Source organism: Zootoca vivipara, chromosome 10, assembly GCF_963506605.1.
Source record: "Zootoca vivipara chromosome 10, rZooViv1.1, whole genome shotgun sequence".
Lineage (NCBI taxonomy): Eukaryota > Metazoa > Chordata > Lepidosauria > Squamata > Lacertidae > Zootoca > Zootoca vivipara.
The window spans coordinates 52,081,356-52,108,862 of record NC_083285.1 but is presented as its reverse complement, the minus strand read 5'-3'; the positions used below and the strand labels follow the sequence as shown (position 1 = coordinate 52,108,862).

The 27,507-nt window shown below is 44.0% G+C and overlaps 1 protein-coding gene across 1 annotated transcript in view; it reads right to left on the bottom strand.

Annotated features, from left to right (window-relative positions):
• Nucleotides 1–27,507, bottom strand: part of PTN (pleiotrophin) — a 94,788-nt gene that overhangs the window by 4,445 nt on the left and 62,836 nt on the right. Inside the window, exons 2-4 of the mRNA XM_035128511.2 lie at nucleotides 20,156–20,265; nucleotides 16,026–16,199; nucleotides 14,639–14,800 (exon numbers count right to left, since the gene is read on the bottom strand). Of these exons, the coding sequence (XP_034984402.2) occupies nucleotides 14,639–14,800; nucleotides 16,026–16,199; nucleotides 20,156–20,264 (445 nt within the window). The 5' untranslated portion in view covers nucleotide 20,265. The remainder of the gene's footprint in view (nucleotides 1–14,638; nucleotides 14,801–16,025; nucleotides 16,200–20,155; nucleotides 20,266–27,507) is intronic.

Genomic DNA, 27,507 nt, shown 5'->3' with positions numbered 1-27,507 from the left:
ACATGAAGGGCTACCTAAGGCGTTTCGGGGTGCCCAGGCTTTTATGCTGGCCCCAAAGCAGACGGAAGCCATTGCCAAGTTCTGAAAGTGACTAGGCGATCATGTTTTCTGATATCTCTGCACTGTAAATAGTATGCACAATATAAACTCTTAAAGACAGCACAGACTGGAGCGTCTTTAATTGAGAGTAGCCGCAACAACCCCCTGACAGCATCATTAGGCACCCAGTCCACCTTAATGCCCCCCCCCCGAATCACAGCTACAATTGTGACATCTCAAAGCAAGCACACTCCTTTCTCATGGCTAATGATGGGCAAAAGGGGTGCCCGTCCCTTTAAAGCAGTGATACTGGGGACTTCCGGTCTACTGCTAACGCCGATCGGCGGGGTCTGTTTCAAGCTCTGAGACAGCCCGGCTCTGCGAGGGGGGGGAAAGCCGCGAAAGCGCCGCAGCTGCCCAAAAGAGCCCCATGTTGAGCTTTATGGGGACGAAGTGCTTTGCAGTGCCCAGATCCCGACTCCCCTACTCGCCGGTAAGCTCGAGGAGAGCCCCGGGAAGAGCGGGGTGGTAGTCGCGGGGGCCATCTTAAGCTCCATCATTACCCTCGCAGCAGCGAAGCTTCGTGCTGGCGGCAGAACGCAGCGGATTCTTTCGCAACAAAGGACATTAATTTGGAAACCGTGAGTAAAAGATTATAAGAAGAGTTAAAAAATTTGAAAGATTTGGCCACGGATGAGGTTAAAAAAGGAAGTCGACCTCTCCTAATTGTGAAATTGTGACACAGTAAACAGATCCCCTGTCGGGAAGAGAAGGAAGCAACTAATTTATTAACAATTGGACTTTGAGCCCTTTGAAGCCGGGTCCAGGGATCCGGAGGCTTCGGCGTTTGACTTTGAGGTTTGGAAATTACAAACTTTTTACAAGTGATTGGACTGATGACAAAATAACCAGATCGGGCAAAAATGGAGTACAATGTTTCGGAATAACCCCTCCGCCATTTCCTGCAGTGGGGCTGGTGGGTTTCCCACGGGAATAGCACAGGCAAGATGGCTTCAGACCCAGCAGCTGGAAAAGAACAATTTTGGCAAAGAATATTCGCAGAGCTGCGTGACATAAAAAAAGGACTGAATGTTTACACCAATTTATTGCGGGAATGCGCTTCGTCGCTGGACCATAAAGAACAATCAACAGAGGTGAACAGAGAAAGCAGCACGGAAAGAAGAATTAATACAGAAGGGGAAAGACTGGAGGTGGAGGATATAAAGAAAGCACCAACACTGAACAATTTAATGATACAAGAAGAATTGACACAACAGGAAGAGGAAGAAGAAGAAGAAGAAGAAGAAGAAGAAGAAGAAGAAGAAGAAGAAGAAGAAGAAGAAGAAGAAGAAGAAGAAGAAGAAGAAGAAGAAGAAGAAGAAGAAGAATGGCAGTATGTTCCACAAGTGAGAGATGTGGAACAGAAAAAGGACTGGTCTCAAAATCTCCTCAAAGATGAACCAGAGAGGGCTCCTGTCCTCCTAGTGAGAGAGGGAGGGCAGGGTGCCCCCTGGGAAGGTAGACAGAAAAGTACAGGTGGGAAACGGCAGAAGTGGGAGGAAAGGATTTGGTGGAACCTGTGGGAAAGGGTGGGAGTGGGTTAATAGATTTTAAATGTGGTTAGAGAGGGACGATTGAAATGGCCTGACACTGGTATGCTATATGGACTTTTGCTACAATCTTCTGGAATACCTGGACCAGGGGGGGAGGGGAGCAATGTTATAATGGTTTGTAACAATTTATGATTTAAGAATTAATATTAGAATGATGATTGGTTGTTAATAAAAATTATAGACAGAAGGGAAAAAGTTATAGAATGTAGAAAGGGACTTAGAAGTATAGGATTTGGGGTTAGAAATAAGAATAGAGATTTGAGAAAAGAATATGTAAAATTGGCATAAGTACAATGAATACTGTCTAAATAATATTCAATTAGGGACCCAAGGGGGGGGAGGTAGAGGGAGTCCAAAAGGTGTTGATTAAGATTTAGAGATATTGTTTCTTGATAATTTTTTGTTTTATATTTGTTTTTGTGCTTTTTGCATTTTTTTTCCTTGCATTTTTTCCCTCTTTTTTGTATTTTTTTTTCCTTGTAATTTTTGTAATGGGTAAGTGTGTGTGTCTGTATGTTTTGTATTTCTGTATGTGTGTGTTGGAAAATCTTCAATAAATTCATTTTTTTTAAAAAAAAAAAAGCAGTGATACTGATGTAGGATAGAATGGCCCTATTTTCAGCTGAGGAATGTTGGACTGGCAACGGTGCCAATTTCTGGCAAAATCTCAGGAGATCTTGCTGAAATCTCGCGAGACCTCACTAGAACCTGCCACCACCACAAAATCCAGATAAGGGAGGCTTCTGCAGGAGGTGGCAGCAGAGTAGGGTGGCACTTTCCCGTTTCACCTCAGGCGGCCCCTGCAAGAATGCAAGGATGTACTCCAGAGGTTGCTAAGGTGACGGACCACCCACGTTGTGGACTATTACTCCCATCATCCTTTACCATTAGGCATGCCGACTGAGGCTGACGGGAAATGTAGTCCACAGCATACCTGGAGCACCACAGTGGTCTCCTCCCAATGCATATATTCAATGCAACTTTATAGACACTTAATACATAGGATGATGTTTCTTAAAATAAAAATTCAAAAAGAATATTCAAGGGCTCGGAAGCAAGGGAGGAGTGATGAGGAATAGTCTCTGGTTCAGGCAGAGGCATTCTGATCTCGAGTGCCAGCTCTACTTGGCATGCGAGGTATTGTCTCAGGGTCTAGCTTAGAACAAACTGAAAATAGCAGGCAGCTCCTGGAGAAACCAGGTCACGGCTCAGTGGAAAGCAAGAGAAAGGTTTTTACACATACATCTATAAACACAGAGACACCAAGAAACCTCCCAGGCTTCCGTCCTTATTTACTGCGGAAACTGCATTTACTTCCCTGAAAAACTTATTTGACCCTGCTTCCCACCCCCAGTCCCCTTTCTCTGCCCCACATGCTGGCTGTATTTCCCCCCTGTCTGTTAAGGGTATAGATTTTTCTTTCTTTCAGAAGAGAGGCAGAGACAGAGAGATGGCAGATGATGGAGGCCAAGCTACTAAGAGATTTATTCAGGCAAGCCGATCCAAACACGTTATAGGACATTGAATTGTAGCATTGTAGAGTTGGAATGTCATTACTCATATTTAGAAACATTCGTGGTGGTTGTTTTTAAATAATCTGTCGATATTATCTCATTTTGATTTTATAGTGTCTGCTGTTTTTAAGTACTACTTTTATTGCTATTTTTAATGCATTTAGACCTACTTTTTTGTAAACAACTTAGTTATTAAGCAGTATATAAACCTTGTTAAATAAATAAATTACATCATTTGGAAAATCATATCACGGGAAGTGGCAGGCCTACATTGAGTGGTCTGAAATTAGGACCAGTTCTAACACTGGGCAAACTGAGGTTTCTGCAGCAGGAGGCAGTAGGGGCAACAGCCACAACCTGGCTGTTCCTTCTAACTCCCCACCCACCTACTGCTCCCCAGAAAGTTCCTCTCTCCCAGGACCAAATTAGAAAACTTGTGGCCAAATTAGACAACTGCATGGTTCTTTTGCTCAATTTTACACTAACTAGGGGTTCTAGTTAAACTTAAAAAGCATACCTTATGCAAGATGGAAGCCATCTATCTCTGGTTTAGGACACAATCCACCATCCCATGATGTTCTCTTGATCAGCCACAGACCAATCTAATTAGCATCCATTTCAGTTTTGGAAGAATGCTGTTCCAGTCTAGGCTACACAGTTGTCATGGACTGGCTGGATTCAGAGAGTGGTAGGAGGCACCAACTGGGAAAGCCCCAAAGGAACCCCCAGGGGAAGAAGGAGGCTCAGAGCCAGGGGATTGGTGGTGGGTCAGAGGGAGAAGAGGGATCAGACTGGGAGGAGGAGGAGGAAGGTGTTGGGAGCAGAAGAGGCAACAGGGTTTAGTGAGCAGGAAGAGACTGGGGCAGAGAGCAGTCCAGACTCAGAGGCAGAGGCAGAGGGAGACCAAGAGGCAGAGATGAGTCAGGCTGGTGAAGAAGCCAGGGAGTCTCCCCTTCCTGCTGTAACCAGCTCCCCTTCCTCCTGGTCTCCCAGAACACACAGAGAAATGAAGAGGGAAGAGAAAAGGAAGACAAGATGAAGGAATGTTAGGTTTCTGGGGAAGGAACCAGTGGGAAGGCAGGACCATCAGTCCTCTTCATACCTCCCTCATTGGGGCAAGACCTCCTGGGAAGAGTTGCTGTGATCATTAGGCCTGCACTGTTTTTGTTTCTTTGAATAAAGAGCTAACTTCACTGGCACCAGGTGTTTTATTGCTAACCTACTCCTGACTCCGGCTCCTGACAACAGTTGATGTCAAAATTCAGGATTACTGCATGCAGTTTGTGTCACAGTATAAGCAGCTATTCTGAACGCGGAGTCGTTCATATTGACTCCTTAATGGAAGATAACAAAATCAGAACAGTCCAATGAATCAAGTTTACAAGGCTTATTGTGCGGGAATTTAAATTCCTCTTCAAGTGCACTGATTTCTCCAAACGTATGTTTGCTTTGGCAGGTTGGAGCCATGATTCAGCATCATTTGTACGGCTTCCATGACTTTTTAGGATGCTATAACAACTCACAGTTGTTAAAACTGAGCCAGCCCCTCCTCTTACTGAGAAAAATAAATTGCGAAAAATAAATGTAGTGCTTCGACTCTTGTTTTTTCCATTTGTGGCTTTAAATTGTGGGTTGCTTCTAGTCCTTGGGCACTATCTCTTCAACATAATTGCCTTCCCCCCCCCCCGCTACTTTTGTAGTAAAGGTTTATATACATAAAGTAAAGGTGATGGCTTAGAAAAGGCCGCCTGCAGCTATTCAGCACTGCTGAGCATTGCTATCAAATTACTAAGAAGTGATGCTAATCAATCACGTCTAGACCCAACAAAATCCACAGGGCTTATTCCTATGTAAAGGTTTTGTTGGGATTGGGGGGTTCATTCCGAAGATTTCTTGCTTAACAGGTTTGTGAACTGAGCCTGGTGTTGGGATGTTGAATGTTTGCCAGCTGTAATTGACTGACCCCTGGATCTTGGAATATGGCAGGTCACTTTGTACCACCAACATTTATAAACTCTAAGTGCTTCAGTTTATAGTGCTTCAGTTGGCACTATAAACATGAAGCAGTAACTTCAGCCAATCAACAGATCTTCATGGTCCCCACAAAGCCTCAAGTTGCTCTTTATAAAGCTCTTTTCTGTGTTGCACACTGCTCCGTTCCATAGGTTTTGCAAGAAGTCAGGCTGTCGAAAATGTTGCCTGTGAGTCAATGAAAAGTACCAGGTTTTTGCTGTTGTTGAAGCACAGTTAAACCTTCTTCTCTTTCCCCTCCTCAATTCTTTTATTAAATTTACAACCCACTCTTCCTCTCAAAGGAGCTTAAGGCAGCAATAGCTTGGAGACAGAACTTGTTCCTTGTTACTTCGTGGCTTGATATGCTTTCACGCTATTGGTGGTGGAAAATAAAATACTCAGCAAAATGATACCAAGACATGGGGTAAGTTGTCAGCCGCCTCATAGATGAGAAGAGAGAAAACAGCACATTTTCAGCAGCAACCCGCCATTTCTTGTCACATAAAGTTCTGTCCTAGAATTCAAGTTCCTTCTCCATTCCCTTCTCCTTTTCATTTCTATATAAATATAACAACAAATCATAACTGGCAGAACTAAATCTAGACAGTTCTTCCAGATGAAGACAACCCGTTAGATATTCTCTGCAGATTGAACATGTCCTCTTTCCCAAAGTTTCCTAACCATTTCAAGCTTCTTTCACCTTCTCGTTCTTTCTGAATAACCTTCTGCAGCTTGAAAATCTGATTGCCTTGCCATTGGAGTCACCATCAGAGCTTCAACATTAGTCTAAACTCCATACCCTCCAACATTTCTCCAATAAAAATAGGGACGTCCTAAGAAAAAGCGGGCCAGTCCAGGATCAAATCAGAAACTAGGACGGCTTCTCTAAATCAGGGATGTTCCTGGAAAATAGGGACACTTGGAGGGTCTGGTATATAGACCTTATAAGTAAATAAATACATGTTGACATAACAGAAAAGTGAATGAGCACCACAACAGTTTGGAAGAATAGCAACTGTTTTCCAAAGGTTAAAAAAAAAGGTTGGGAAGAAATTGAAAAGAAATTGATAGTGATTTGCTAAAATCTCCAAGAAGGCTGCTTGCTTGCTTTTATAAAAGGGCAGTATGATGTGTGTGTGTGTGTGTGTGTGTGTGTGTGTGTGTGTGTGTGTGTTGTCATGCCAGCTGCATTAACCTACTGATAGGATCTGTGTTTTAAACTGGTGGTGCAGCTTTGCTTTTATTATTCCACAGGTGTGAGAATTGCCTCTTGAAAATTCCTGTGAGATGCTTACAGAGGACAAAGGGTGGAGTGAAGGAGACAAGAAGGAAGGGCGGAATTAAATACAAGAAAGAAAGAAAGAAAGAAAGAAAGAAAGAAAGAAAGAAAGAAAGAAAGAAAGAAAGGGGGTGTGGAAGCCGGAAAGGAAGGAAGGAAATGATTTACCCATTTAGAATAGTAATGAGAATAAACATTTGCTTATGCTGGATCTTTTTATCACAATAAGCATAATAGCTCCAGGCACTTTTGCTGGTGATGGGCACTGCTGAATGCCAAAATATGCCACTGAAGGAAGATGCAAAGAAAAATATATATGCATTGCTAGTTTATGCAAGCAGCACAAAAGTGTTCTAAACTCTTCCTGAACCGTACCATTTCAGGTACCGCTCTGGCAGGAAGGTAATCGGCGTTTCCGTGCGCTGCTCTGGTTTGCCAGAAGCGGCTTAGTCATGGTGGCCCCATGACCTGGAAGCTGTACACCGGCTCCCTTGGCCAGTAAAGTCGTCCGTGACTGGACTTAAATGGTCAGGGGTCCCTTTACCATAGGGTCACCCTTCACAAGAGGCAGCTTCAGGTGCTCTCAGCCTCCAAACTCCTATTAACAAGTCTCTGCAAATGATCAAGATGAGTGGTTCTCTCCCTGTGACTGTTTACCTGTCTTTGGGAGCCGATGTTTGTGTGGGTTCTATTTTTAAAAACAAGCACCTGTGTTTAAATGTAGGCTGCTTCATATTTGGGTTTTTGGAACCCTGGTGGAAAGACACTTGCCAGGAAACAGCAGCACCTGCTGGCAGAAGGTGGCGCTGCAGACCACGGCATAGGCAACACCCGGCGGACACAAGCTGCAAAAAAGAGGGACACCTAGGGGTGTAATTAGGACCAGAGACATGGCAAAGTGTGATGAGTTGCCCATTCAGCTGCTCCCCTTCTGTGGAAAAGCCTTTCAAGTCACATCAGTCCAGATGAACTCTATCAGGCTCCAAGGAGCAGCCACAGAGATGGATCTCCGGGAAGCAGCAGTCACCAGAAAAGAACTCCCAGGACACTGCCTGAAGGCCCACAATAAGGCAAACAAGCCACAGCATTGTTGGTCAAGGTCTGGTCACTGCCTAGATGGGGAGACCACCAGGGGACTCTGCCTTGAGTTCCAAGGAAGAAATATGGGCATGAGCCATAAATGCAATTAATGAATTAAGAATTGATGCTTTAGCTGAGATTCCTGCATTGCAGGTTCCCCAGAATGATGTCTTCTAAAAGTCAGATAGTTGTTTATTTCCTTGACATCTGATGGGAAGTTATTCCACAGAGCTGGTGCCACAACCGAGAAGGCCCTCTGCCTGGTTCCCTGTAACTTCGCTTCTTGCAGTGAAGGAACCGCCAGAAGGCCCTCGGCGCTGGACCTCAGTGTCCGGGCTGAATGATGGGGTGGAGGCGCCAAGGCCATTTAGGCCTTTAAAGGTCAGCACTAACACTTTCAATTGTGCCTGGAAACGTACTAGGAGCCAATGTAGGTTTTTCAAAACCGGTGTTATGGGGGTGGAGATGCTCCTTCAGGTATACTGGGCCGAGGCCATTTAGGGCTTTAAAGGTCAGCACCAATTGTGCTTGGAAATGTACTGGGAAGCATACTGGGAAATGTAGATGACCCTTGGGGTCCCTTCCAACTCTACAAATCTATGATTCTATTATTCTGAGAGGATGAGCCTAACCTTGGTCAGTGCCTCAGTTCTCTTAATGGTTAATTAATTTCAGTTGGGATTTCACGGTGCAGCGTACAAGCAGTTATCACTGGCTACTAGCCAGTATGGAAGTGAGAGCTGGACCATAAAGAAGGCTGATCACCGAAGAATTGATGCTTTTGAATTATGGTGCTGGAGGAGACTCTTGAGAGTTCCATGGACTGCGAGAAGATCAAACCTATCCATTCTTAAGGAAACCAGCCCTGAGTGCTCACTGGAAGGACAGATCCTGAAGCTGAGGCTCCAATACTTTGGCCACCTCATGAGAAGAGAAGACTCCCTGGAAAAGGCCTTGATGCTGGGAAAGATTGAGGGCACAAGGAGAAGGGGATGACAGAGGACGAGGTGGTTGGACAGTGTTCTCGAAGCTACGAACATGAGTTTGACCAAACTGCAGGAGGCAGTGGAAGACAGGAGTGCCTGGCGTGCTATGGTCCATGAGGTCACGAAGAGTCGTACACGACTAAACAACTAAACAACAACAACACTAGTCAAAATGGCTATGTTCTAGCTTCACGGTTGAAGGCAGCATGCATCTGAATACCAGGTTCTGGGAATTGCGGGTGGTGGGGGGCAGAGTGCAGTTGCACTCGATTTCAGCTTGCAAGCTTGCCATGCACATCTACCTGGCCACAGCCAAAGTGTTGGATGCATGACTAACTTCAGCTCACTAATTTCAGCGAGTCTACTCTGAGATACATCCTGGAACATTGGGCAAGATGAGTTTTGGGCCTGACCCAGCAAGCTTTTATATTGTTTTTGATACAGGGTGTTTGAAAAATAGCTGTATACTTTTGGACGGTGTCTTTATAGTAGGTGTATGGTCACTTTTCGAACACCCTGTACTTAGAAGCAAATTCCATTCAGTACACCCTAAACCATTTTTTTTTAAAAAAATGAGGCCTAAATTCTATGAAACTCAAGCTCACTTCAGGCTTTCCTTATGAATGTACATAATGATAATAATAATAATAAAATTTAAAAAAAAATAATTTATTATTTATACCCCGTCCATCTGGCTGGATTTCCCCAGCCACTCTGGGTGGCTCCCAAAAGAATATTAAAAACATGATAACACATCAAACATTAAAAACTTCCCTAAACAGGGCTGCCTTTAGAATATCTTCTAAAAGTCTAGTTGTTTATTTCCTTGACATCTGATGGGAGGGCATTCCACAGGGCGGGTGCCACCACCGAGAAGGCCCTCTGCCTGGTTCCCTGTAATGTCGTTTCTCGCAGTGAGGGAACCGCCAGAAGGCCCTCGGCGCTGGACCTCAGAGCTGAACAATGGGGCTGGAGATGCTGGACTCACCTTCCACTCTCTATACACAACTGTACATCTGGAAGGACTTGCTTGCATGGACACCCCTTTTAGACATCAATGAAAGCGTCGAAAGGAAAGACAGCAGCCTATCACTGTCCCCACCCTGTGTATTGATTGTGTCAGTGAAATATCTAGAAGGGCTCTCCTATACAGGTGGTTTTTAAAAACCTCATGAGCAGATCCCCGTTAACACTCTATATCGAAGGGAATTTTTAAAAAATTGTGTTTTAGGTGGTACTTATTAATTTAACAATAGTGATACCTTTCTTGCTTTGCGGCATCATAACTATTTTCCAATGTTTGTGAGACACTAATTGATCTGAAAATACCACTTGCTGGCTTTCTGGAACACATTCTCTTACAGTAAACAGACCAGATGATTATATGGTATAGAAGCATTCAACACATTCTCTTAATTACTATATTTCAACATATATATATATATATATATATATATATATATATATATATATATATATACACACACACTTTTCTGCCACCGCACCACATCTGTATAAAACCACCTTGTGTTGCGTAATATACCGGTAATTGTGATTCTGCTGTTCGCAGTATTGGCAATAATATCAAATTCTGCACCTCTTTGCTGCTATAAACCTATAGTCATGCATTGAGCTACCAATTTTAATTACAAGGAACTGATGTTTTATTTATTTAACTTTTAATTTTATTTATTAGATTGGTATAACACCTTTCTTCCGAAGATCACAGAGCAGTTCACAACACAAAAATACAAAGAGAGAACACAAAATACTTTATAAAAAGAAGAACAAAAACAAACCAATGACCCCTCTCCCACAAACACTTTAAAAAGACACAGAATGTTAATGAGTCAAAGGTCTGGTTAAAGGGAAACAACTTTTGCCTGGCAGTTAAAAATAAATAATGAAGGCACAAGGTCAGCCTCCCTGGGGAAAGCATTCCGCAGATAGGGAGCCACTGAAGGAAAGGCTAATTAATGTGTTTACACCCTGTGGACCACTTATGGAAGGAGGCATATGGAGAAGGGCCATAGATGATGATTGCAGGATCCAGGTGGGTCCGTATGGAAAGAGGTTGTGCTTAAGGTATTGTGGTGCTGAGCCATTTAAGTCTTTATAGGTCAAAACTAGCACTTTGAATTCGGTCTGGGAACTAAATGGCAGCAAGTGCAGTCGAGCAAAGATCAGTGCAAAATCCTCAAACCATCTTCCCCTGGTGAGCGAATTTCCCAAGCCATCTCCAGAGGTCTTCTTATCCTCTCTGACTAGAGCAAATGTTTTGCATGCAGAAGATCCCAGATTCCCTCTCCAGCATCGCCAGGTACGGCTGGGGATGTCCCTGTTAGCTTTCAATTTCCTCTCACTGCGCAGTCTGCAGTCACAAGACTGTGTTGATACATTCCAGCAATGACTGTTGGGAATCATGGGATAGGATGTGATGCTATATCCTGTTTCCGTTGGTTGTTGTTGTTGTTTTCCATCAGACTTCTCTCAGCGAGAGGAGACATGTTTTCTTTTGTTCTGCTTAAATCTTAGCGATAAAGTAGCTTAGTGCACAAACTTCTGCCTCACCGCTGTGTGTTTACTCTGCAAGATTTATGGAACATGTGCCCGATGTCAACAACCAGGCTCGGATCATGAATCATGTTGGGAAGGCGGCTGGAATGTTCCTGGGTTATGCCTGGGGGATTGTCACTCCCCCCACCCCAACGCCAGCTCCTGACAGTCACTAGTCAGAAACACCAGAGAGTTAGTTGGTATAACGAACCCATGATTCGGACTCAATTCTCAAACATGTCTTGGCTACTCTTCAGAAGAATTTACAGAACATTTCTGAATATAAGAGAACATCTTCTTTTACTGAATATAAGAAAACATATTCTTCTGCTCCGGAGAGTCAAAAATTGGCAAACGACCTGAATCAGTTTAATAGCAAAGTCAAGGATTATCAACTAGAGCAGGCATCCCCAGACTTCGGCTCTCCAGATGTTTTGGACTACAACCCCCATCTTCCCCGACCAGTGGTCCTGTTAGCTAGGGATCATGGGAGTTGTAGGCCAAAACATCTGGAGGGTGCCTGAACTAGAGCAATTCACTCAGCGCCAGAGGCACCACAACCACCTCAACCTGTTTTGAAGTCACTACAGGGACAGAAGGCAAAAGCTCCAGGCGCAGTCGGAGTGGCTCCTCTTTGCTTGAAATAGTGTTCTGCACACTCCAATCCTCACACATATATCTAACAGATATTTTGTATAAAGTACGTTTACATTGTAAAATTAGCCAAAGCAAATTCCAGGTATGTAAGTACTTGGCGAATAAATTACTATTCTATTCTATTCTATTCAGTGTAAATGATACCGAGTTAGATGGATCAATTGTCCAACTCAGTAGAAGACAGCTACCAATGTTCCTACGTTTGTTTGTTTTTTGTGGCTCACATGTCAACACTGAACAGGAATCAATGATCTTCACACAGCACATAGTCCAAGTATGGCTTTCGCTCCCGTGGGATGGCTTTAAAGCTTGGATGGCTTTAAAGGAGGATTAGGCAAATTAATTGAGGATATAGCTACCAATGGCTACTAGCCATAATATCTATGTCATATCTTTTCTATCAGAGATGTTGTTGTTGTTGTTTAGTCGTTCAGTCGTGTCCGACTCTTCGTGACCCCATGGACCAGAGCATGCCAGTCACTCCTAAGGACAGTCCACAAGGCATTACGATTTACAGTGTTGAAAGCCTTAGTCAGGTCAATCAACGCCATATACAGGGGTTGGTTTTGCTCTCTGCATTTCTCTTGAAGCTGTCGAGCGGTGAAAATCATGCCCACTGTCCCCCTAGAAGGCTGAAAACCATTTTGGGATTCAGGAAGGGTCACCTCGGATATTGTTACCGGACAATTTGCTAAGATCCTTGCAAGAATTTTGCTGGCCGCAGCTAATAGAGAGATACCTCGGTAGTTTCCACAATCAGTTCTGTCACCTTTTTTAAAGAGATTGATAATTTTGGCATCTCTAAAGTCTACTTTCCCAGATTTTTCCGATGAACTTGTGAAGTTGTTGTGTAAGTTCTTCTATCAGAGATAGCACGCCTCTTAAAGCCAGCTGCTGGAAATTGCAATGTTGTACTCATGTCCTGCTTGTGGACTTCCTATAGGCATCTGGTTGACCATTGCAAGAACAGGATGCTGGACTAATTCGACCATTGGCCCAATCCAGCAGTATATATATATAGAATCATAGAATTGTAGAGTTGGAACAGACCACAAAGGTCATCTAGTCCAACCCGCTGCTCTGCAAGAATCTTTCACCCAAGGTGGGGCTTGAACCCACAACCCTGAGATTAAGAATCTCATGCTCTACCAACTGAACTATGTTGTCTCAATGTACAGCTAAAGAAGAGTGGTGGGTATTTTCAAGCTTCTACACTTGGTTCGCATGGAGTCATGATGATTCCTTCCCCGGCTCTTACTCAAAACTTCTGCAGTTCAGAGACAAAACGTCAGCACGAAGTCTTCCCTGAAGGTAAAAGGTTTGAGACACACAGCTTTAAAGGGCTCCTGCCTCCTTTGTTTTCTATCCTGCCTCCGTCTCATTATCCAGAGCAAGTAAACCAAAAGAAAACTGCGATATTTGATTAGGCTCTCCTGTTTTTCAGGTGGCAGCAGGAACTCTGAACCAGTAAACAAGCATCCATGCAGTGCACCTTTTGTGATGGGCACACAATCCCTTGTCTTAGACACAGTGGTACATTTCACAGCTTCAGTTCCTGTTATCAGTTCCCCTGTGCACGCAGCACTTGTTAGAGCTGCAGAGTTCATTAAAAGACTCAATTAATTAGAACTTTTTAAAAAAACCAACACCTATTTATCTGGGATTGACGCAGGTATGCCTGTGGTTGAGCATGCAGATCTCTGTGTTCTGGGGCTTACATGGTAAATTATTCCTTCACATTTTTCACTTTTCTGAAGTTGTCCAAAATCCTGATCGTCATCATCAACAGTAGCAGCAGTATCATAAACATCATTATAGTAATAAGTGTCTAACAATACTTGGGGGTTGTATATTATATTTAAACGGCAAACAGAAACGTGTTCCTGGCTGCAGAGTCCAAAGTCGAAAATCAACCACTGGGAAGGGTAAGGAAGTAGACATGGTGCAGGAAGAAGGAATCAAATGAAAGGAAAAGTGAAGGGGGAGGGGAGGATTCCAAACCATAAGCTAGAACTGCTTCAGTGTTTATAGAAGATCCAGGGCAGAATAAATAGGTTTTTAATTTAAAAGACAAGAAGGGGAAGGGCAGATAATGCCCTTCTTATTATAAGATCACCCTAAATATAGCTCAAGTGTAAAGCAAGCACACAGATTTATCTCATCAGAACATTTGTCATTTGGGGACCTACAAAACAAAAAGAATCTTTCTACAACTTTTTTCATCAGCTCCAGTTCAGCCAGCTGAATATGAGGCATTGACCATCGCCGCTGGAGAACACAGTGCCAGGGCTGGCTGGCTGTTCCATTGGGGAAATGTTGGCCTGGACTGATCAGAAAAGTATACTCTTGAAGATTAAGGTGTGCTTTAGCTTGCAGGGAGCCATTTTTGAATGGTAATTGTGCCTGAAGCCTTGTGGATGTTTCTTTTGAATGGCTGCATGATGGCTTTGTGGGCATGTTCATTGCTTTGCACTCAGTAAAACTGCGTTGTCCATTTGTGGTCTGCGAAACTCTAGTCAGCTCTCAAACAGGCCTGTGCCACTGCTTACCTGTCCTTTTAACTAGAGATGCTGAAGGCTATATCTAGGGCTATCTGTACTGCAAGCTACTGAGCTGTGGCCCTTCCCTGCCAAGGCAATGATGATGATGATGATGATGACGACAACAACAACAACAACAACAACAACAACAACTTACTATTTATACACCGTCCATCTGGCTGGGTTTCCCCAGCCACTCTGGGCGGCTTCCAACAGAAATATTAAAATACAATAATTTATTAAACATTAAAAGCTTCCCTAAACAAGAGTTCCCTAAACAAGGCAAGTGTTGAAAGAGACCGAGAGCAATGGTGGAATGATGGGAAAGGCTCCACATCAATGATTTTCGAATGTGTGTTACCTTGAGGTTTGGGTTTGGTAAGCTTCCCACAGGGCTTTGAGATGGTGACCGTCTTCTGGCAGTCTGCATTGTGTAGGGCTCGCTTGAGGTTCCCAGTTCGAGTCTTCAAGGCAGTGTTTAGGTCACACTCTCCCCATGCCTGGAATTGGTATTTACACTCCGCTGCAAAAAAAAAAAAAAAAAAAGTGAGCACATAATATTTTATTATCAGCAGTTGAAACATAATATGGCTACTTGAACATCCTTGGATATAGGGTAGCTTCCTTCCCAAACAGGGCAAAAATGGTATTGCTTTTTCGTTCCAATTAGTTTTGCTAATATTTATGTTAGGTCATCTAGGACCAACCTCTTTTATATCAGGGATGGGGAGCCTGTAGCCCTCCAGATGTTGCTGGACTCTAGGGCCACACTCTGAGGCCATATTCACACCATGCATTTTAACTCCTATGATCCCACTTTCAACAGTCATGGCTTCCCCTCTAAAGAATTCTGGGAGCTATAGTATATTAAGGGTTCTGAGAGTTGTTAGGAAAACTATATTCCCCTCACGAGAGCTACAGTTCCCAAAGGAGCTTAGCAATCAATCCCTCTTCCCAGGGGACTTTGGTTTTTTGAAGCCACAATCCGCATTACAGAATTTGGAGATGTGCAAAATCCAGAGGGTAACTGTGTTTCACTCTGCACATTAGTCTGGGGAGCTACAGAACTCTCCTCATGCACTCCTAGCAGGGACTTCGGACAAGAATTTTTCAACATGATCATGAAACCAAATGAATTATCTCTCTTCCCACCTGTCTGCCTTTACCTATGTTTTACTACAGAAAATTGCCTTGTGGAATATTGCATTTTCATTAGGTTTCCCTTTTACCCTGCATCAGAAAATTAAACGCTCCACAAATCTTAATCCTGATGGAAGAGAAATGCCTAATTTAGTAGGATGATATGCTCAAATATCCAGCAAATGAAGGCAACAGAATGTTGCTCCTAATTACTTTTCACCATTGCTTTATCATTTAACTGTCTCATCAAACTGACTTCCTGTTGCTCAAAATTTCCTGTTCTCCCAGAGACTTTGATGAGCTAATTAACCTACTCAGTCTGACATGGCCATCTTAAAAAAATAAAATCACTCTGACTCTTTTTTGAACTTTGGGAGAGATGAATGGAGCTTGAAAACTCACTTTTGTCCTATGGCGCCTCCACAACTTCCTTTTTTCTGATATGTCATCCCATGGTAGCCACTTTGTGGCTGGCGCCCACGGCACTTCCTCAAAATTCCAAAGGCGCCCTCTGGCTCAGAAACATTGGCAACGCCTAATCTAACAAATGGTTCAAGGTATGTACTCATACTTAGCATAATGGTTAATCTCAACCCTGTAAACATTACCTCCAAATTGCTTCTTCCAGTTGCAGGGGATCTTACACCTTTGCATCTTCATTGTTTGCTTACAATCAACTCCAGTCCGGGTGCCCTCACGGGTCCCTAGTCCACAGTCTCCACTAGTAGGGACACAAACGCTCCATTGCCATTCTCCACAGTCAGATTTTTTCACCTTCTTCTCTGGAAAGAACCACAAGGAACACAACTCAGAAGAAAACAAAGGTCAGGGTGCACCTAAAGTAACTCGTGTGGACGGACTGCTTGGGACAGGAGGTGACTGCAGTGGCATAGCATGGGTTGCCAGCAGCCATGGCCACGCCAGGTGGAGGGGGAGGAAATGGATGGAGTACACATAGGCATTCAACTGCTAAATGGCATTTGCATCACCCAGCGATCATAGCAGCAGAGATAAGAAAAGAAGAGTTGTTCCACTGTCTGGAGAGGTCACTTCCTGTTTTGCATGGAGAAGTTGTTTTCAACAGAGCCTAGCGACAGAAGCATGCAGCTGTATTGAGGCAACACTGAGTTTCAAAATTTTGCACCACTAACAATTTTGTGTCTGGGGCAGCTGTCCCTGTGCCCCCCCCTCGGTGCTATGCCACTGGGTACCTGCATCCTTGCAGGAGCGTACAGAGCCTCTCTGCTACCCGGGACAGCAACCTGCTCCATCGTGACGCATGCATCGTGATGCAACGTCGCTACGTATGTGCACAACGGAGCAGGTTGCTCATGCGTGCGCACTACAGAGCAGGTTGCTGGGGGCGGTGCTCCAGAACCCAGATCCAAGGATGCCGATGCTAGAGCGGCGCCGGCGCCGGCAACCCCCTCCGTAGCTCGCTTTGCTGCTTCTTGCTGCTCCCCCATCGCCCCCCTATTGCTACGCCCCTGCATCCTTGCTGTACTCCACTTAATAAAAACCTTGAGGCAAGTCTGAGATTTCCCCTGCTAAACCACTTGTATATGATCAAACTGTGTAAGATCAGAGCTAGTTCTTTGCTAAAAAATTAACTGATCCTGGGGTTCAGCAACCCTTTCTTTCTCAAACGTTTTCCCCTCCCTCACGTAGCGATGCAGCCATTCCGAAACCTTCCTGAGTCAGACAGTTTTGAAGATATGGTGCTATATTTCTTCCTTGCTGTAAGCCAACGACTCCAGGGATGTCAGATTCTGCTGCATTCAATTCCTCCATTGCCATTTACAATGAAACACAGCATCAGCAACTTGTCACTTCAGCAAGTCCCCAGTCACTTTGTCAAAAAAAAAAGTTAATGGTTTCTTTGTATTTCATAACAAAGCACAAAGTACTTGACATTCTCGCATCAGTGGAATCTGCCCCCTGGGAGAAGAAAGAGTCGATGAGCCTGCCCAATCAAACCCTAATATTTTCAGTATGGTTTTGAATGAGGCACAAGGAAATTTTTGAATGAGGCACAGGACATGAAAAGCCTGAGTTGCTTTCCTTCCAAAGAAATCTGCCACAGAGTGGGAGCTGAGAAAACAGTTGGTACTACCCCAGACATACAGAAAGACTGTTTTACATCTGGCTCACAAAGCTGCCTTTTCAGGACACTTGGGGTTCAGGAGTCCATTTGGAAAGGTTCTAGAGCAGGGGTCCCCAAACTACGGCCCCCGGGCCGGATGCGGCCCAATCGGCCTTCCAATCCGGCCCGCGACGACCCCCGCCGCCCGCTGCCGCCGCCCGCTCTCACGGCGCGCGGCGCAGCGGCGATCTGAAAAATCGGCAAAAAATCGCCGAAAATCCTTTGTGCGCATGCGTACGGGCCTCTCCCGACCCGGAAGAGGTCATTTCTGGTGCACTTCCGGGTCGGGGGAGGCCCATACGCATGCGCACAAGCGATTTTCGCCGATTTTTTTTCTGCCCGTGTGCGTGTGCGCATGCGCACGGGCGAGCACTCCCCCGCCCTCCGGCCCGCTGCGCGCGCACTCCCCTGCAGTCCGGCCCACCGCGCGGTCGGCGCGGCGGGCACCGGCCCGCCGCTCCGTAAGTCTGGGGACCCCTGTTCTAGAGAATTTTAATGGCCTGGTGTGTTTAGAGATGTTAAGTGGGATATGATGGAGATCACAAACATTTCCTGTTACAGCCCAGTGAGATTATTGCGGAACCATTCACTAAAATTGGAATAGATATTATTCGCCCAATGCCACAAACCACAAAATCTGGCAAGAAGTATATTTTAACTGTTATTGATTATTGTACTCACTTTTGTGAAATGATTCCATTATCACAAATTAGTGCTCCTTTTGTGCCAAGAGCTTTATTAAGTGTTTTTTCGGGGCTTACCACAAACTATCGCCAGTGACTTCGGTGGAGCCTTCATGTCCCAGTTAATGCAGCATATTTTTGAAATTACTAAAATCCTAAGAACCAAACAAGACATTTTCATCCCATAGCATACGTAATATGACCAAATGATAGCCACTACTATGAATACGCGACTCAATTTGCAGTGGGCTCAGACAACGTGAGTTAATTTGAGCTCATTTCAATCCAGGCATGAATTAAGGGGGTCTCCATTCTGGGCTAAGGAGAAATTACTCCCCTGATGTTGTCATCGGAGGGCGACCACTCCTTGAGGTCTCCCCACTCCAATTTCCTATGAGCCCCACACTTAAAGATGAAACAAAACCCTGGTGCTAGCAAGGCATCACAATGGGGATGCCTCACTATCAGAACTTGGATTATAGCTTCAGCAGAATTTCAAGCATAAGGTTTCATGGCAGCTGCAGTTCCGGTGGACCTTGATATCCAAGTAAGATCTACAGGATGCATGGGAAACTGCATGCCCTATGGATCCTTATGCCTGGGTTGCTGCAATGGCGGTCCCGAAAAATGTCATGCAAACCCTATGGAAAGGCCTCCCCCAGCGTAGCTGAAGTTTGAACACAGGCTTATTCGAGGAAATTCGGGCCAAAATGCCAACAAATATTCATAAAGATATTATTCATATATAAAAGAAAACTGCAAATGGTTGCAGAAATAGTTCTTGGTAGAAGGCTGTGAAACACCCTTCCTTCCGATGTCAAGGAGATAAAGAACTACAGTGGTACCTCGACTTACGAACGACTCGACAACCGAATTTTTCGACTTACGAATGGGGCAAATGGCCACACGGTTACGAATTTCTCGATATCCAAATGGAAACCGAAGCGGTTTTTTCGACTTACGAATTTTTAAATGGGGTTGCTTCGACTTACGAATTTTTCCATTTCCAATGCATTCCTATGCGAAATCACGTTTCCAATGGCGCTTTTCGACTTACGAATTTTTCAACCTACGAAGGTGCCTTCGGAACGGATTAAATTCGTAAGTCGAGGCACCACTGTATAGAACTTTTAGAAGACATCTGAAGGCAGCCCTATATCAGGAGGTGTTTAATGCTTGATGTTTTGATGATGTTTTTAGATATGTTGTAAGCCGCTCAGAGTGGCTGGGGAAACCCAGCCAGATGGGCGAGGTATTATTATTATTATTATTATTATTATTATTATTATTATTATTATTGTTATTATTATTATTATTAAGAACTTAATTTAAGATTGGGAAAATGAGAAACTTGGAGAAATGAAATGGACAGATTTGTCCATATTTTCTTCATACATAGGAGTGGGGTGGCAGTCCAGCTCTCGAGCCCTAGACTACAGTTGCTGTCCATCTGTCCTCTCCATGCCTGTGATGTAGTGATGCACCTACAAAGTGTTTTAGGTGACTGATATGCCCCTTCCCAAAAAAGTGGTAGTGGTAGTTACAATGGGCAGGATTCACCTGAGTGAAATCAGAGGAAGCTTGTGCACACAATTCTGCAGTAGGGCATTCTTCTTCCCTTCATGCCCCCTAAAACTGGCTTTGGGGGCGGGAACAGGAGAACCCCAGAACAGGATGTGGGGGGGGGGAGCATTTCATTCCATTTGGCAAGCTGAAATGCTTGTGATGGTAGAACAACCAACACAGCAAGATGTTGAATTCTTCCTCCCAACATTTCCCCAACTAGACAAGGTAGGGGAAAAGGAAGGGGGGAGAAAACACTTTGTATACCAACACATGTATAAAACAGACAAGGAAAGTGAAAACTTCTCTACCTTTTGAAATTACTGGTAATAAGCAATAACATCCTTACCTGGCTTTTCTTTCTTCCCTGCCTCGGTAGTGCTCACGGCTGCCAGCAGGAAAATAAACGTGAAGAGGACAGCTGTAAATACACGACTCTGTTCTTGCCATTTCTGCATTCTGGGAATTAAGAAGCAGGTAATATATCAGAAGGCAATATATGGTGTTTATGTAGGCAATATATAAGTAAGATGCTCCAGAGCGACTAAATAAACCACTGTTTGTACTCATAGTGTACTGCTAATGGAATAAAGCACATTCACGTGCAAGGCGATCAAGGATGTTACAGTGGTACCTCGGTTTATGAACACAATTGGTTCCGGAAGTCTGTTCATAAACTGAAGCGTTCATAAACTGAAGCGAACTTTCCCATTGAAAGTAATGGAAAGTGAATTAATCCATTCCAGATGGGTCTGCGGCGTTCGTAAACCGAAAATTCGTAAACCGGGGTGTTCATAAACCGAGGTTCCACTGTATTAGGAAGCTAGAAGATGAGCTCCAAGAAATGTCCCCCAGATTTGATACAAAGTCAAAGGTTCTTCTAGCGACCTGGGAGGCCTTGCGGTGGTGGCAGCAGCAAGAGGGGCCTAGCAGTGGCAGGAGGTGGCAGCAGAAGCACAGCATTGTGGGCAGGAGGCTGAGCATGGCCACGGCTTCTCCTTTCTCGTGCTCAGGAGAAGCCTCCCACTGATGCTGTGCCACTCTTCGCTCCACCCTCAGCCCCCTCAATATTGGGGGTGGTGAGCCCCCCTATAAAATTTATTGAGAGTGCTGAATACACACCTCATCCCTTAGGAGTTGGCACCTGTGGCTTTCATAATTCCGGGACTATCCCTGGGAAATAGGGACACTTGGAGGGTATGTGTTTTTCTCATTATGGATTGGCATAAATGGCTACAAATTGATTTGGGTCCACTCAAGCCTCTCTGTAGCGATATGTCACTACCTCAGCTCAACCTAGATTCAGCACAAATTGTTAAAATAAACAGTGCAGTTCAGTTTGGGATTCAGACAAATTGGTTGTACAACCCTACTGAAGAATGTTGAAACACTGTGAATATTAAGTTTGTTGTTGTTGTTTATTAAGGAGAGAAAAAGAAGGGTTAGTTTGGCTGCATCAGATATGCTGATATTGCCAATATGAATTGTCGAAGAATTGACCCTGCCTGACTTCAGACATACTCCCCCCCCCCCGCCTTAACTTTATAGCAGCTTCAAAACAATATGAAGAGGTTCGCAACAACCACCCCCCAAATCAATGGAATTGGGATTCATTTTTTTTCCAGCATTTATGGCAACTGTTATGAACAACCTAAGTAATTTAAACTGTGTCCTAAGCAAAACAGTTTTTTTTAAAAAATAGCTTTTAAAATACAATGATAATATATCAGTAATAAACAGCAGTTTATAATACCAGCAAAACCCCCAAAGCAATAATCGAAGAGCAAAGTATAAGGTGATTCTTGATCATGGTCCTGTGTATGTAGCATGAAAAGCCCATTTGCAAATAGGGGGAAAAAAACCCCTGAATTTCTTAAAAAGAAGGTGCGTTTGATTTAAAAATGTGTCTCTTTTGCATTCTGTTCTGCCTAAACAGCATTAACCTATGAGAAGCTCGAAGGCATTTTTAGCTGTTTGTGTTGAAACAGCCGCATGCTATTCAGTTATCAGCTTTTATGCTAACCATGGCATCTGGATTCCACGGCATTTCTGTTTCTCCACTTCCCCCTTCTCCGACTTTTGCTGTGGTGAATGTGGGCAGACCACATTATCAGGTTGCAATGCAAAAAACCCACATTTCTGGTAATAAGTTGCACTGAACTCAATAGGGCTTTCCTCTGAGTAGACGTGTGCTGCTTGGGCATGATGGGACGTGTAGTCTTGAACATCTCGAGGGCACCAGCTTGGTCAGCTAGTACTGAATGGAGTTAGGGGGCAGGTTGAGATATAAACTTCTTCATCCTTTTCTCTAATGCTGTCTTGCCTCTGATAGTCCCCACTTCTCCAATATGCCTTTAATTCCACTGGTCAAAAGATAAGCTCAGCCTTTCCCAATGTGCTGCTGCCTTTGTGCTATTGGGTGCCCAGTTCCCACATAACCCAGCAGCCAAAGGAATCACCAGGTTGAGAAAGGCTTGAGAGTGCTTAGCACTCTCCAATGGATTTCCAAAGAAAATGGTGGCAGGAAAAGAGAAATGATCAGCCTATCAAGAGTTATTAGAGTTGCATCAAGGAGACAATGAAAATAAATAAATTAATGGAACAATTAGTAATGGGAGGTCATGAGTTTCAGTGGTTTTCTTGTTTACAACTAGTAGAGAGATTTAAGTTGGGTTAAAACAGGGTTCCCCAAACTAAGGCCCGGGGGCCGTGAGGCTCATTTATGCAGCCCCCGGCAACCCCCGCTGCCCGCTCTTACCGGCACGGTGCGGCTGCCCACTTATAGGTCGCCGGGAGCGTCGGAAATAGCTTGTGCGCATGCGCAAGCGTCAGTTCTGATGCACTTCTGGGCCGGAGGAGACCCATGCGCATGAGCACAAACAATTTTCGGTGTTCTGGCAACCCGGAAGTGCGCCGGAAATCGCATGTGCGCATGCGTATGGGCATGCACTCCCGCGCACTCCGGCCCGCAGCACGATCGGCGCTGGCAGCATCGGCCCTCAGCAAGGTAAGTTTGGGGGCCCCTGGCTTAAAAGATGGGGCATGGAACAAAGTAAGATGGATTTTAAGATGCAATTGTGTAATGATGATGAACATGTTATATCAAAAATGTATAAACACTGGCTGAAATTTGAAATGGAAGAGGGACAAGTTAAAGAATGCATGATTAAATGGGCAAGTCTTTTGCATAAGTCTATGAACACTGTAGCTGACAGACAGAGAATCAGAAATCTTTTTCTTTTCAAAGGAAAAAATGAAAAAATTAAGGGTTTGAGTAAAAACTTACAATTAACAAAAAAATAAGTATAAAAACTATAAACATGAGGATAGAAGGATAAGAAATAATAACAATTACCGGTAATATAGAGATACCCTACGAAGATATTTGAAAGCAAAAAGGGGGAGTCAATATGGGGGGAATCATAGAATCATAGAGTTGGAAGAGACCACAAGGGCCATCCAGTCCAACCCCCTGCCAAGCAGGAAACACCATCAAAGCATTCCTGACGGGTGAAAAACCAGAAGAGGAAGTTGAGGGAAGTTGGGAGGGAGGGGGAAATTGGGGGAATGTATATTGTTGATTTTGATGATCTGATATGTTGCAATATGATAAAAATGTAAAACCTAATTTAAAATGGTTAAAGAAAGAAATCTTTTCCTTTTCATTTCTTCTTTTCTCTTTTTCAGTTTTTATGTTAACTTTTGTACATTGTCTTTTTCCTTTTTAAAGCTTTAATAATAATAAAACCTTTCATTTAAAAGAGAGAGCCCTCCCTTAATACTCTGCCATGCAGGGTGGCCCCTGTTGCACCTACAGAAAAGAGAACAACCACCATCAAAAGGAAGAACAGAAGACAACAGAGATTTGAATACAATTTACATATACTAATGTATATGTATAGATTCAAATTTAGAAATCGCACCAAGAAAAACAGTCCTCTAGCACAGGAATGCATAACCTGCAGTTCTCCAGATGTTGCTGTACTACAACTCCCATCATCCCTTTCCATTGGCCTTCCCTGCTGGGACTGATGGGCAGAGGACTCTGACAACATCTGGAGAGCCACAGGTTCCCTATCCCTTCTTTACCCACCCTCCAACTGCCCACCCTATGGAGATGGGGGCAACTGGAGGACAGTGCGCTCCCAAATAAATTTCATGCAGACTGATATATATTGCGCCGGGAGGGGGGGGGGCTGACTTTCATAGCTCTGATTTCAGCACAAGACAAAAGCAGTACATAAACCAGACTCCAGTCTTCAAAAGCAAAGGCTTTAAGTTCATATTGAAAAGAAAGTAAAAGGACTCCGTCTCTAATCCGACAAGGGAAGAAGCAATTCTCACCATGAAATGTGTTTGAAAATGTCATTTGGCACTTTTAAGTGTCTCCTGCTGGCTGCCTTCTCGCTGGAAAGTCACATAATTGCTATTGATGTGCACTACTGTGAAGGGAAGCCCAGTATCGGGGAGAATAAAGTGCTAACTTCTTCGGCGTTAGAGGACATATTTTAATACATAAAAATAAAGATGTTGATTGCAATAAAGTTAATTGTATGGCCATGAGATGATGATCTATCTAACAGCATCCCTGAAAAGCCCCATTAGGACAATATAGTAATCTGTGAAGAAGAAACCGTTATGTACACTCCATTCCCCAAGCATCATTTGACAAATCTTGCATGAGGGGCACCGATGTGGCACTGGTGGGCACCAATATACCCACTGGTACCTTCTATGGTGCCTATGAAAGGTTTCTGTAAATATTTCCTCAGGAATCCACAATGCATGAGGGACAGTCTGTTCTTCCTGTCAGGATCTCCTACTCTCGAGTAGGACCCTGGTAGAGACACATGCCTGGCTGGCATGTTCTCTCCCTCCTGGTAGATCATTCAGGAGCTTCACAAGCTTTCTCCAGCCCGAACATCACAGCGACTGATGCCTTGGAGACATCAGCACACTTACGGATCCGCAGAGTTTGCACAATTGCATAACAGAACTCAGTAGCACAGCATTTGGCTAATCTACAGTGGTAGATTAATGCCCATAGGAACGCATTAATTAAATTTCAATGCATTCCTATGGGAAAGCGTGATTCGCAAGACGAATTTTTTGCAAAATGAATTCGTCTTGTGAGTCACCATCAGATCGCAAGACGCATTCATCTTGTGAAAAATTCGTCTTGCAGGGCATTCGTCTTGCGAGGTACCACTGAACTTTTATTTACATTTAAACACACACGGAGCACTACAACACGGCTCCCTCTTTCTCTAGCATCAGACAGCAAAGAGAAAGAGCAAAGGACAACAGCCCCACTTCAGGAACACAGTAACACAAACATCCTGTCTTTGTCACTTCCCACTCTGTGGAATGTAAACACATATACAGTTATGTGATAGACAACAATCCCATGAATGCAAACACGGGGAATGAATCTCTAACACTTCCTGCTCACTGCTTGTTTGCTCTTGCTTCGCCTCTCAGGCACTGAGCATGCCCACATTTCATTAGATGCCAGGATTGGACACCCACTCTTCCATCTGTTCTGAATTCAGGAAAGGTGCAAAAATCACCCTCCTTGCAGGATTGGCATTGGCTATCAATCTGTTACTGGGCCAAGTTCAAGGTGCTGTTACTTACATATGCAGCCCTATGCAGCAGCTAGACTGGTGACTGGGAGCAGCTGCCGAGACCACATGACACCAGTCCTGAAAGACCTACATTGGCTCCCAGTACGTTTCCAAGCACAATTCAAAGTGTTGGTGCCGACCTTTAAAGCCCTAAACAGCCTCGGTCCAGTATACCTGAAGGAGCGTCTCCACCCCCATCGTTCAGCCCGGACACTGAGATCCAGTGCCGAGGGGCTTCTGGCGGTTCCCTCACTGCAAGAAGCAAAGCTACAGGGAACCAGGCAGAGGGCCTTTCCAGTAGTGGCGCCTGCCCTGTGGAACGCCCTCCCATCAGATGTCAAGGAAATAAACAACTATCTGACTTTTAGAAGGCATCGGAAGGCAATCCTGTTTAGGGAATTTTTAAATGTTTTATGTTTTATTGTGTTTTTAATATTCCGTTGGGAGCCACCCAATGTGGCTGGGGAAACCCACCCAGATGGGTGGGGTATAAATAAATTTATTATTATTATTATTATTATTATTATTATTATTATTATTATTATCTCATGACCAAGTTACTCGAGAGGCCATCATATTGCATATAGACCTAGTAGATTTCTTCTGTCTGTAAGAAAGTTTCTCCAAGGATCTCAGATGCCCACCACACAAGAACATGGAGCAGGACTTTTAGTGTGCCAGTCCCTACTCTGTGGAATAGCCTCCCTGTCAAAAGATGGCAGGCATATACTATCTGCACTTATCGTAAACAATTGAAGACATTTTTTTTTTTTGCTCCCCCAGCTGGATGAATGGATCTTTGCAACGGATGTCTATTCTGTATAGTTTTAATGTTGTTTTAAACATATCTGCTGTTTTCTGTCCTTTTTGCAGTTTTTATTGGACATCATCTTGAGATGACTGTATAGAGGCAATTAATAAATTGTTATTATTGGCATATGGTCACATCATGTTGTAGTCTTGTTCCCTTTTCTCCTATGCCATGCCACCATGACAGCTGTTTTGTGTTATGCCCCCATGGCAGCCCAGACTGTTGCCCATGGGTCAAAACTGTGCCCAAGGGTCAAAAAGACTGATTCCCCCTATATTTCATGCTTACTAGATTTTATGGTCCCACCCTGGGAAATGGCGAATCACTCTACTTCCAGCCCATAGCATTTCCCCATTTCTTCACCTTTTAGTCCATTCCATACCTTTTGATTCATTTATTTGTGGCATTAAAAGAAAAAGGTTTTGTGGTGGGGTTTGTTTTTTGCAGGAAATCACATTTAAATGCTCATTAAGGATATTTTAAAATGCATTGTTTCTCAGAACAGGATTGGCATTTCTCTCTCTCAAAATACTTGTTTTCAAGTGTACTTTTTCTACCTTTATTTTTTAAAAATATGACCTTTGCATTGGAACGTTTGGGAAGTGCAAAGCTAGAAGGCAACTAAGTTCCAATTCACACATTAGTCCAGGGGCTTATGGAGCAAGTCACTTCAGACTGGCATGGACAAAGATCAAAGTCTTTTAGTCCATCCACACATCAACAACATCCAGATTTTGTCCACAACAGGGAGAGGCAATTACAGTGTCCAATGATTGCTTCCATTCACTCCGTATTTATGCAAGAGCTGGGGATGAATGGTGCAATGGCTCGAGTCTCGAGGAAAATTCAACCACCTTCTGATATATCCACATTAGACTGTGAAGCCAGGCATGCCTCTTATGATAAATCTCATTTCAAGGTGAGACGATCCCATATTGGACCCTAAGGCATATGTTCCGCTCTTCAGTTGTTTGGCAGCGAAAAGGTAGCCTTGCATAGCCCTGCATTTGGGAGCAGTCCTCTGCTGAATTTTCCACAAAGGTGGATATTCCTTGCAATGGAGAGAGGCAACATATTCACCCAAACCTCCGCTGCATCCAGCCTTGTGATCCTGTTGACACACCTGTTCATGATCATCATTCTTGCAATCTGTTGCTGAAGAATAAATTTGCCCCTATGGATAAGGCAAGTGGGTTGCATGTTCCCTGGCACTGAAATGCTCATTCATGGGCATCACACTGAAATTCATGTGATGCAAGGGAA